We start from the raw sequence: 12,539 nt of genomic DNA on the forward strand, positions 1-12,539 counted from the left end.
GTTTGTACGTTTAATGGGTCAGTGTCTTGTCTAGGTGTTTGTATGTCTATGGCTGCCTAGATTGGTTCTCAATTAGAGGCAGCTGTGAATTATTGTCTCTGATTGAGAGCCATATTTAAGGCAGCCATAGGCAGTTGGGTTTTGTGGGTAATTGTCTATGTTGAACGTTTGTTGCTTGTCTATGCACTTACGTCGTTAGCGTCACGGTCGTTTGTTGTTTTGTTTTGTTTAGTTTGTATTCAGTGTTCGTTTCGTGTTTTTCCCTTCTCTAAATAAAAGAGAATGTATTTTGCACACGCTGCGCCTTGGTCCTCTCTCTCACCCATAGACGATCGTGACAGAATTACCCACCTGAATCGGACCAAGCAGCGTGTAAAGCAGCAATGGGAGCAGCACATAAAGGATTCATGGACATGGGAGGAGATATTGGATGGAAAGGGACCTTGGGCACAACCGGGAGAATATCGCCTCCCTCGTGAAGAGCTGGAGGCAGCTAAAGCCGAGAGGAGGCGATATGAGGAGGCAGCACGGAAGCAAGGCTGGAAGCCCGCGAGTACAACCCAAAAATGTCTTGGGGGGGGGCTAAAAGGGAGTGTGGCGAAGTCAGGTAGGAGACCTGCGCCTACTCCCTGTACTTACCGTGGAGAGCGAGAGTACGGGCAGACACCGTGTTACGCAGTAGAGCGCATGGTGTCTCCTGTACGTGTGCATAGCCCGGTGCGGTACATACCAACTCCTCGTATCGGCCGGGCTAGATTGAGTATTGAGCCAGGTGCCATGAAGCCAGCTCAACGCGTCTGGTCTCCAGTGCGTCTCCTCGGGCCGGCTTACATGGCATCAGCCTTACGCATGGTGTCCCCGGTTCGCCTACATAGCCCGGTGCGGGTTATTCCACCTCCCCGCACTGGTCGGGCGACGGGGAGCATACAACCAGGTAAGGTTGGGCAGGCTCAGTGCTCAAGGGAGCCAGCACGGTCCGGTATTTCCGGCGCCACCTCCCCGCCCCAACCCAGTACCACCAGTGCCTACACCATGCACCAGGCTTCCTGTGCGTCTCCAGAGCCCTGTTCCTCCTCCACGCACTAGCCCTATGGTGCGTGTCTCCAGCCCATTACCACCAGTGCCTACACCACGCACCACGCCTCCTGTGCGTCTCCAGAGTCCTGTGCGTCCTGTTGCTGCTCCCCGCACTAGCACTGAGATGCGTGTCCCCAGCGCGGTACCACCAGTGCCGGCACCACGCACTAGGCCTAATGTGCGTCTCCAGGGTCCAGTATGCCCTGTTCCTTCTCCCCGCACTAGCCCTGAGATGCGTGTCCCCAGCCCGGTACCACCAGTGCCGGCACCACGCACTAGGCCTAATGTGCGTCTCCAGGGTCCAGTATGCCCTGTTCCTTCTCCCCGCACTAGCCTGAAGGTGCGTGTCCTTTGCCCGGTACCTCCAGTTCCGGCACCACGCACCAGGCATACAGTGTGCCTCAGCCGGCCAGAGCTGCCCGTCTGCCAAGCACCGTCAGAGCTGCCCGTCTGCCAAGCACCGTCTGAGCTGCCCGTCTGCCAAGCACCGTCTGAGCTGCCCGTCTGCCAAGCACCGTCTGAGCTGCCCGTCTGCCAAGCACCGTCTGAGCTGCCCGTCTGCCAAGCACCGTCTGAGCTGCCCGTCTGCCAAGCACTGTCAGAGCTGCCCGTCTGTCCCGAGCCGTCAGAGCTGCCCGTCTGTCCCGAGTCGCTAGAGCCGTCCGCCAGACAGGATCAGCCAGAGCCATCAGCCAGAGCCGTCCGCCAGACAGGATCAGCCAGAGCCGTCCGCCAGACAGGATCAGCCAGAGCCGTCCGCCAGACAGGATCAGCCAGAGCCGTCCGCCAGACAGGATCAGCCAGAGCCGTCCGCCAGACAGGATCAGCCAGAGCCGTCCGCCAGACAGGATCAGCCAGAGCCGTCCGCCAGCCATGAGCAGCCAGAGCCGTCCGCCAGCCATGAGCAGCCAGAGCCGCCCGCCAGCCATGAGCAGCCAGAGTCGCCAGCCAGCCATGAGCAGCCAGAGTCGCCAGCCAGCCATGAGCAGCCAGAGCCGCCCGCCAGCCATGAGCAGCCAGAGTCGCCAGCCAGCCATGAGCAGCCAGAGTCGCCAGCCAGCCATGAGCAGCCAGAGTCGCCAGCCAGCCATGAGCAGCCAGAGTCGCCAGCCAGCCATGAGCAGCCAGAGTCGCCAGCCAGCCATGAGCAGCCAGAGTCGCCAGCCAGCCATGAGCAGCCAGAGTCGCCAGCCAGCCATGAGCAGCCAGAGTCGCCAGCCAGCCATGAGCAGCCAGAGTCGCCAGCCAGCCATGAGCAGCCAGAGTCGCCAGCCAGCCATGAGCAGCCAGAGTCGCCAGCCAGCCATGAGCAGCCAGAGTCGCCAGCCAGCCATGAGCAGCCAGAGTCGCCAGCCAGCCATGAGCAGCCAGAGTCGCCAGCCAGCCATGAGCAGCCAGAGTCGCCAGCCAGCCATGAGCCGCCAGAGTCGCCAGCCAGCCATGAGCCGCCAGAGTCGCCAGCCAGCCATGAGCCGCCAGAGTCGCCAGCCAGCCATGAGCCGCCAGAGTCGCCAGCCAGCCATGAGCCGCCAGAGTCGCCAGCCAGCCAGGAGCCGCCAGAGCCGCCAGCCAGGAGCCGCCAGAGCCGCCTTCCAGTCATGAGCTGCCCCTCTGTCCGGAGCTGCCCTTCAGTCATGAGCTGCCCCTCTGTCCGGAGCTGCCCTTCAGTCATGAGCTGCCCCTCTGTCCGGAGCTGCCCTTCAGTCCAGAGCTGCCCCTCTGTCCTGAGCTACCTCTCTGTCCTGAGCTACCTCTCTATCCTGAGCTACCTCTCTGTCCTGAGCTACCTCTCTGTCCTGAGCTGTCTCCTCAATGTAGTGGGGACCTTGGTGAGGATTCCTAGGCCAAGGTCGGGGGCGAGGGTTGCCACTCAAAGGACGCTAAGGAGGGGGACAAAGACAATGGTGGAGTGGTGACCTCGTCCTGCGCCGGAGCCGATGCCCACCCAGACCCTCCCCTTGAGTTTTAGGGGTACGTTCGGGGGTACTGTCACGTCCTGACCATAGTGCTTATGTGTTTTGCTTGTTTTAGTGTTGGTCAGGACGTGAGCTGGGTGGGCATTCTATGTTGTGTGTCTAGTTTGTCTGTTTCTGTGTTCAGCCTAATATGGTTCTCAATCAGAGGCAGCTGTCAATCGTTGTCCCTGATTGAGAAACATATATAGGTGGCTTGTTTTGTGTTGGGATTTTGTGGGTGGTTGTTTCCTGTATTTGTGTTTTCTATGCACCAGCTAGGACTGTATCGGTTTGCCACATTTTGTTATTTTGTTTTGTAGTGTTCACTGTTTATTCGTTTAATTAAACATGTTGAGCACTGGCTACGCTGCGTGTTGGTCTGATCCCTGTTACACCCCCTCTTCTAGTAAAGAGAGGGAAGGCTGCCGTTACAATCTTGGATTATCTGACTAAAGGCTGGTACAGTCAGTGGATGGCTGACCCTGACAACAACCTGTGAGTATATATTCATAATTTATTAATTTATAAACTTTAAGGAGTACCTGGTATACATAATTTAGCCTATACTATATCAGGATTTCTTTGCTCTTTTTTCAACAACAAAGAATTCTACCCTGTAATAACAACTTATAACATTTGATATCAGGATACATCCTAATTGGAGGATGACAGAGTACTGCAGTGACATGGCAGCAGGTGGGAATGCAGAGTGGTATTTCGGTTGGAACGTGTTCAAGAATTTATTACCACTAGTGAATCAAACAAACCGATGCCATCTCTGGCATGTACTAAGGACTATGAACTTCAAAATAGGTAGGTTACATCTGATTATTTTGTTAGGGTACTATTAGAAAGATCATGTTGAACTACTGTTTTGATTTTCCATTGTCTTCATATTGACAAATACAGTCTATCACAACAATCTGTCTATTTCTATCAATACTCTATGGACTCAATACAGGTACCTGGTATAGAGTTTAGATTATGACAAAATCCGCATGCAATGTCTGTCATCATTTACATCTCCAGTAATGTTGAAAGTCAATCATTGGCTTGGGACTTTGTGACACAGAGCGGGGAGTATATGTTCACACAGTAAATTGGACACCAAAAAGGGACTTATCAGTAAACCAAATATACAGTACGTACTTGGTTTGTGTGTATTGGCATAAGTAACGTGTAATTGCCCCACCTCTGGTTTACTGACCCCTGCCTGCTTTGACCTGTCTATTGCATGCCCCTGTTGGATTATTAAACGATTGTTAATTCGACGTTGTCTGCATCTGGGTCTTACCTTCATATCGGATATTTATGTTAAATCAGAGATGTTGGCTACTTCCTGGGGATCAAATTTAGTCAATATATCATACTTTTCTCTGTGGACCATATTGCACAATAATCTTATGACTATCTATTTTAATACTTTTTTTATTTAACCTTTATTTATGAGTATCTATGGCTTTGTATTATTTGAGAGTTTTCAAGAGATAATTTCTATTATATGCTATTTTGTTGAAAAACATTAAACTTGTCCATTAACCTGTCCATTTGTTGTTGGGGAGAGGAAGTGGATGGGACATGGACAGATGAAAAGTGTGACATTCCTCCACTGACTGTCTGGGAATCAGGATACACGAACAGCAGGGGACTAGCTGTCACCTTGACTCACCCACAGCACATGCAGGGAGATTAATAGAAGCTTAACCCCTGCCTAAACTGACCATAAACTACCCACCCACCCCCTCTCAGGTTCACCCTACAGGCAATTTATATAAGGGCTGTGCACAGATATATATACCTCATGACTCTGCCATCTTGATCTTGGACTCATGTAGATCAATCTTGTGAAATCTGGAAAAATGATGTTTCACATAGAGAAAAGCTGTTGATTTGAGTGAACTTGGTGCTCTCTGGACTGAATGAGTAACAGAGGAGGCCTCTTGCTGGGCTAATAGGTTTCATTTGTTTGCTAAGGCCAGGAAGAAAGGACGCTTTAGTGTCAATTAGCTCCATGTCCTGCCACTGAGTGTTAAATACCACCAAGATAATCCTCTGAAACCCTTACAAGCCCAATGATGGTTCAATTAACACTCCTATGTAATGATGATGGGATATGTGTTTGATCTTTCACGGAGTAGACAAAGTTACACTTCAGCTACACTACAGATGTCGCCATCAATGTGAAGCTCTACCTGCTACACAGAAACCAACCAAAATCACACAAAATGAATCCTTATTTCCATTCACAAGATAGAATAAATGCACGGGTCAGCCATCGAGAATTGAACCTCAGCGATTCTTGAGCTTGGACGCTGCCATCATAGCAGTTTTCATTGATTTCAAAGGAAGCATTCACTAAATGGCTGATGGCTGATTGCAATGCCGTACACCAGATGGCTGTAGTGTAGCAGGGGTGTTTTTAGGCTCGTTATTAGGCCTACCATGTTGTATGCAAGCACACTAAAACGTTTTGATGGGAGTGATAAAATAAGATATCAATTTGAACTTTTCTATATATTTAGATTACAGTTGTTGATGTCATGTGATACTCTCTGCAACTCCACGTGCCGATTAAACTCAAATCAACAATTTACGATGGAGTTGAGCGGCGACTAGTCTGGACGGACTGGAGCTCTGAAGTTTTTTTTTTTAAACTACTGATTTCAACACTACAAAAATTGCCCGCAATTACACACCACATTGTTCATTTTATGTGATGTCGGAGCTCCAGTCCGCCTACATTAGTTACCACTCAACTCCATCGTAAATTGTGGAGTTGAGTTTAGTAGGCTACACCTCCACTTGTATTTCTAGCGGCACATCCGCTTCCGACCTGTTCAGTCGAAACACACTACAGTATTATTATTTCAGCGACCTGCATACAGCAACCTGCTGTAATAATAATATGCTGATCTGCTCCAGTATACATTTTTGTAAATGTCTTTGTCAGTAGTTCACTGAAGTTTATCTGCATCATACTGGTTGTATTTTTATATTTTTGTGGACCCATAGGCTAGGCCTATGTTACTATATAAAATGTCTACTCACAGTCAGTAGGCCTGAGCGTAGTTGGTGGTCATCTCCTCTCTGTTTTGCAATGAAAATAATTTTATGCGGTCTAAATAATCCTATCTACTGACAAGTTTTGACGTTAGGTCACAAGTTTTGACGTTAGGTCACAAGTTTTGACGTTAGGTCACACGTTTTGACGTTAGGTCACACGTTTTGACGTTAGGCCTACTGCATGGCTACAGTAATAATTTGTCAAATCTGAAACAACTCTTGAGAATGTTTTAGTTTTTTGTGATTGGGCGTGCCCGAGGTGAACTGGGCACTAATCTGTTTGCCGGCGATGGAGGATATCAACACTGACAGCAGTCAATAACACCTGGAAATGGTAAAGACAGTTACAATAGAGCTCGCCAGTTTATAGTCCTTAAAAACGGAACTGCGTTACCTCTGGTTCGTTCAGCCATTCCTATGGGGAAAATGAATGGGGAAAGAATAGGGTTTGGGGATAAACTTAAAAAATAAGGCCTGAGGTTAACACAGGTTTTGGAGATCTTATATGTTTTGTTCTATGAGATAATATCAGTCAGTTAACATTACCTTTATGAATTATGAAGCCTTTATTTGCTTAGTTTTTTTTATTACATAAATTCTTCACAATTCACAAAAAGTAATGTTAACTGATGAATATTATCTCATAGAACAAAACGTATAAGATCTCCTAAGCCTGTCTTTACCCCAGACCTTATTTTTGGCGTTTATCCAAAAACCCTACAAAAACTCCATTAATTTTCCCATAGGCTTTGTTCAATGAACCATGGCGGAGTTCAGTGCCTATAAAAAGACACATTACAGAATGTCACCTTTTATTTGAGGGCATTTTCATATCTGTTTTAACGTTTAGAAATGTAAAGCACTTTATGTATCTAGTCCCCCACTTGAAGGTGTCATAAATATTTGGACAACTTCCCTTATAGTATATTACATTTAGTCAAAAGTTTAGTATTTGGTCCCGTGTTCCTAGCATGCATTTACAGTTTGTTTTGGTTGTATTTTGGGTTTTTCTTTTGCCCAGTATAAATGAATGGTAGATTGTCACTTTTATTGTACATGAAACACTTCTACATTAATCGGATAATCATGAATGAATTGTGAATAATGAAAAAAGTTAGAAAGTTAGAGGCATAAATGTCATACTCCACAAAAAATGCTACCTCCCCTGTTATTGGTAATGGTGAGAGGTTAGCGTGTTTTGGAGGCATGATCTTTGGGAATTTGTAACTTTCTCACTCATCATTATTTACAATTCATTCATGATTCTCAGTAATCATGGTAGCATCCACATTGATATAGAAGTGTTCAGAAAGATATTCTATTCTTATTTACAATAAAAGTGACTCCAAAACGACACATGATTTACCATTAATTTATTTTGTGCACTACATTATCCAAAAAGAGTTGCAGGCTTGATATAGTCATTGGGTGCTAAGTATATGGGACCAAATACTAAACCTTTCACTAAATGTTATACACTATAAGTTAATTTGTCCAAATACTTATGACACCTTAACATTTTGGAACTAGATACTGTACATATAGTACATTCATTTCTAATCTGTAAAACAGATATGTATGAAAGTACCCTCAAATATAATGTGACATTCTGTACTGTCGCCTCATATTTAACATTTGATCTCAAATACAAAATGCTGGAGTATAGAGCCAAATAAATACATAGGCAAGTGTATATTATCCTACTGTGTAATGTGTGTGCAATTCATGTAGGATTATGTGAGATTGGTGGCCTAATGTGTGACATAGTTACAACGTTGTCAAATGTTTATCCTCATCAGTTTCATAAAGATTCAGTAGTTTACAAGTGGTAAAAATTACGCTTTCTGGGTTATGAATATATCTTTAGCTAGTCTGGCTAACACCTAACTTTCTGGGTTATGAATATATCCTTAGCTAGTCTGGCTAACACCTAACTTTCTGGGTTATGAATATATCCTTAGCTAGTCTGGCTAACACCTAACTTTCTGGGTTATGAATATATCCTTAGCTAGTCTGGCTAACACCTAACTTTCTGGGTTATGAATATATCCTTAGCTAGTCTGGCTAACACCTAACTTTCTGGGTTATGAATATATCCTTAGCTAGTCTGGCTAACACCTAACTTTCTGGGTTATGAATATATCCTTAACTAGTCTGGCTAACACCTAACTTTCTGGGTTATGAATATATCTTTAGCTAGTCTGGCTAACACCTAACTTTCTGGGTTATGAATATATCCTTAGCTAGTCTGGCTAACACCTAACTTTCTGGGTTATGAATATATCCTTAGCTAGTCTGGCTAACACCTAACTTTCTGGGTTATGAATATATCCTTAGCTAGTCTGGCTAACACCTAACTTTCTGGGTTATGAATATATCTTTAGCTAGTCTGGCTAACACCTAACTTTCTGGGTTATGAATATATCCTTAGCTAGTCTGGCTAACACCTAACTTTCTGGGTTATGAATATATCCTTAACTAGTCTGGCTAACACCTAACTTTCTGGTATATGAATATATCCTTAGCTAGTCTGGCTAACACCTAACTTTCTGGGTTATGAATATATCCTTAACTAGTCTGGCTAACACCTAACTTTCTGGGTTATGAATATATCCTTAGCTAGTCTGGCTAACACCTAACTTGAAGTCCTCCTGTCACAGCTCTCCCTGCAATATGAGTCACGTGAGCCGCGTCAGCCAGGCTAATCCTTAGTTATGATGAATGTAAAACAGTCAGTTGTAGGCTACTAATCTCATTAAGGTAGCCTACTTTAAGTAATAGGCTACAAAATCAAAGGATATATTTCACAAATTGCCAAAAACATGATAGGTAATTGATTAATTAAATAAATAAAATACACAAAGCAATATTACTCTCAACATTAGTTTTATTAAAACCTAATCCAAGACATAAATACAATTTAGGAAAAATATAATCTGATAAATAGCTACATACAAATCATCTCTCTTCGAAACAATCAGAATTGTGTCACAGCTTAGATATTTAGGGGATCTTTTGTCCAATGTCTCTGATTTGATCTTCTTCTGGTGCATTCACCCAACAACCGCTTAAATCAGCATTGGAAATAGGCAAAATAAACTAGCTTGTCACTGGAAAACTTGGTTGTGATATATGGACATGTCCTGATAGGAGACATCTGGCATTAGGTAGTCTGTTTCCATGTGTGGCTCTGTGTTGTTGGTATATGATGTAGCCAGTGGCAGACAGTATTGATTATTGCTCTGGATGTTGCCCTGCAGTATCTCTTGACACCCCTGTCCAGACATGGAGCTGCCCTGGGGGCATTGTGGCATATCTTGTGAGTACTGGCATGGTGTGAAATACATTTTTCTTTTCAGACATGGGGTATCCTCGCTGAGTCCCAGCTGGGCAGACAGGTGGGAGATGTAGCTGATGGTGATGCGCAGCGTCTCGATCTTGGTCAGAGTCTGTTCAGGAGGAGCCACAGAGGGGGGCAGGTAGGTCCTGAGGTGGTGGAGGGCTTTGGTCAGGTCTCTCATCCTCAGCTTCTCCCTCTCGCTGGCGCTCTCCCGCTTCTTCCCAGGGAACTTTGACCTAGACCGTCTCTTCTCCTGAGCTGGGAGTTCTTCTTTCCACTGTCTTTTGGCAGCTTGGCTGATGCAGCTTAAAGGGTTCGCAGCCTCCTTCTCCTGAACAACTCCCCACTGGAAACAAGGGGGAGAGAAGCAGCAGGAGTCAATGGAGGAGGCAGGCGATAGGCTACTACAGGCACTGTAGTAACCAGGGTCTAAGGTGGGACAACCAGGCTCTAGCAAGGCAACACCGTCCAGCAGATGATCTCCAGCCTGAAGAAGCAAGAGTTTGGAGAATGCAGCCGTGTCCATGACTGCAGTGTTTCTGAGCAGCAGGGATCTTCAGTTCAGTCAGTCCTTGAAGAAGTTGTGAGGAGTACTGGGGCACCTCAGAGCTGCTCCCCAATTTATCCTGCAGACAGAGGTGTGATGTGTCACCTTCAATGGTCCCTTCAGGATGCCTGGACTACAAAGTGCCCGAGGAGAGATCACACTAGAGGCAGGGGGTCCCTGGGAAACACATCTTCCTAGAGCCAGGTGTGAGGTAGCCGGCAGATTAGAATTAAGTCTGCATCAAGTTAAATAATTCATAGTGGGAGCGATTGTTGTATTGAACAATTCACTAAGTTTGGCAGTAATGGATAGGATTGTATTGATTAATTTTGAATATGGGTAATATTTTGCAAATAACATTTTCATATTTGTTTTTTGGAATGCAGATTATGCAAATAATTATAAACACCCAAAGTCTATCCAATTCTACTTCTACAAAACTGGAATAGTTTAGCAGAATCTCATCATTCTCCATGACCAATACTCCTAGGGCTCTCAACAGCCCTCAGTAGTAAAAGAAGTGTGCCAGCTGTAATGTGTGAAGAGGTCACACCTCGCCTCTGTTTAGACAAGCTCCTACACTGCCTTGAGAAATAGAGGTAGAGCTGTTTTGTCTATAATTTACTATTAATATTGAGAGAAAAAAATCTCCCTTCATGCATACTAGGCCTACATTTAATGTCATATCACAAATGATGGTGAGACGTTGTTATTCTGACAAGATCAAGGCGATGACCGTCTATGCGAGTGAATTAGTCACCGGATGCAAAAAGAGGCCCAATTGTCTGGGATATATCAATGTGATATCACACGTGGATGAAAACTACTCTGTAGTAATTGTTTTGTATACAATAATAATTGTAATAATAACTAATAATAACTTTAGATTTGGAAAGAGTAATTGTATTATAAACCATCTCTAACACCTTTTTCATATTAATAAACCCTGTGAACAGAAATAACGTTGTGTTTTTGTGGTTTTAGCTGTTCTTCTGGCCCTGAGGTGTTATGTGACACCTCAACCTTTCTCAGCCCTGGCCATGTGGATTACAGTGGTTGTGGAACTGGTCATAAGAGAATGTTCCCACAGAAGAGAGTGTCACATTTAACCCCTTTCCTCATAGGTGTAGAGCTGTGATGATGAGACTCAGAACATGGCCAGAACACACACACACACTTTTAAAAAGTGTCTCACAGCAACACAACCAATGGTTCTAATTCATTTCTACAGTGACTAAAAATACACTGAGTATATCAAACATTAGGAACACCTTCCTCATATTGAGTTGCACCAAGTAGCGGTGTGTGTGGGGATCTGACTTCCGGCGCCGAAAAAGAGATGGCCGCCTCGCTTCGCGTTCCTTGGAAAATATGCAGTATTTTGTTTTTTTATGTGTTATTTCTTACATCGGTACCCCAGGTAATCTTAGGTTTCATTACATACAGTCGGGAGGAACTACTGAATATACGATTAACGTCAACTCATCATCGTTCCTACCAGGAATATGACTTTCCCGAAACGGATCCAGTGTTTTGCCTTCCACCCAATACAATGGATCTGATCCCAGCCGGCGACCCTGTGCGACGCCGTAAAAGGGGCAAACGAGGCGGTCTCGTGGTCAGGCTTCGGAGACGGGCACATCGCGCTCCACTCCCTAGCATACTACTCGCCAATGTCCAGTCTCTTGACAATAAGGTTGATGAAATCCGAGCACGGGTAGCATTCCAGAGAGACATCAGGGATTGCAACGTGCTCTGCTTCACGGAAACATGGCTAACTCAAGAGACGCTAACGGAGTCGGTGCAGCCAGCTGGTTTCTTCATGCATCGCGCCGACAGAAACAAACATCTTTCTGGTAAGAAGAGGGGCGGGGGGGTATGCCTTATGATTAACGAGACGTGGTGTGATCATCATAACAACACACAGGAACTCAAGTCATTCTGTTCACCTGATCTAGAACTCCTCACAATCAAATGTCGACCGCATTATCTACCAAGGGAATTCTCTTCAATCATAATCACAGCCGTATATATTCCCCCCCAAGCAGACACATCGATGGCCCTGAACGAACTTTATCTGACTCTTTGTAAACTGGAAACCACACACCCTGAGGCTGCATTCATCGTAGCTGGGGATTTTAACAAGGCTAATCTAAAAACAAAACTCCCTAAATTCTATCAGCATATCGATTGTGCTACCAGGGCTGGAAAAACCCTAGATCATTGTTATACTAATTTCCGCGACGCATATAAGGCCCTCCCCCGCCCCCCTTTCGGAAAAGCTGACCACGACTCCATTTTGTTGATTCCAGCCTACAAACAGAAACTAAAACAACAAGCTCCCGCGCTCAGGTCTGTTCAACGCTGGTCCGACCAATCTGAATCCACGCTTCAAGACTGCTTCGATCACGCGGATTGGAATATGTTCCGCATTGCGTCCAACAACAATATTGACGAATATGCTGATTCGGTGAGCGAGTTCATTAGGAAGTGCATTGACGATGTCGTACCCACAGCAACGATTAAAACATTCCCAAACCAGAAACCGTGGATTGAC

General features: G+C 45.5%; 1 protein-coding gene across 1 annotated transcript; it reads right to left on the reverse strand.

Moving 5' to 3' along the window:
- Positions 1–9,061: 9,061 nt before the first annotated feature.
- Positions 9,062–10,008, reverse strand: LOC139539265 (mesoderm posterior protein 2-like). Its single transcript, XM_071342125.1, has one exon. It carries the CDS (start codon positions 9,959–9,961, stop codon positions 9,203–9,205), a length of 759 nt encoding a protein of 252 aa, XP_071198226.1. The 5' UTR covers positions 9,962–10,008; the 3' UTR covers positions 9,062–9,202.
- Positions 10,009–12,539: the final 2,531 nt, after the last annotated feature.

This window comes from Salvelinus alpinus, chromosome 15 (genome assembly GCF_045679555.1).
Source record: "Salvelinus alpinus chromosome 15, SLU_Salpinus.1, whole genome shotgun sequence".
Classification (NCBI taxonomy): domain Eukaryota; kingdom Metazoa; phylum Chordata; class Actinopteri; order Salmoniformes; family Salmonidae; genus Salvelinus; species Salvelinus alpinus.

Excerpts from the sequence above, each read along its gene's own strand:
- LOC139539265 (XM_071342125.1), bottom strand. The coding sequence starts at position 9,961 with ATGGACACGGCTGCATTCTCCAAACTCTTGCTTCTTCAGGCTGGAGAT.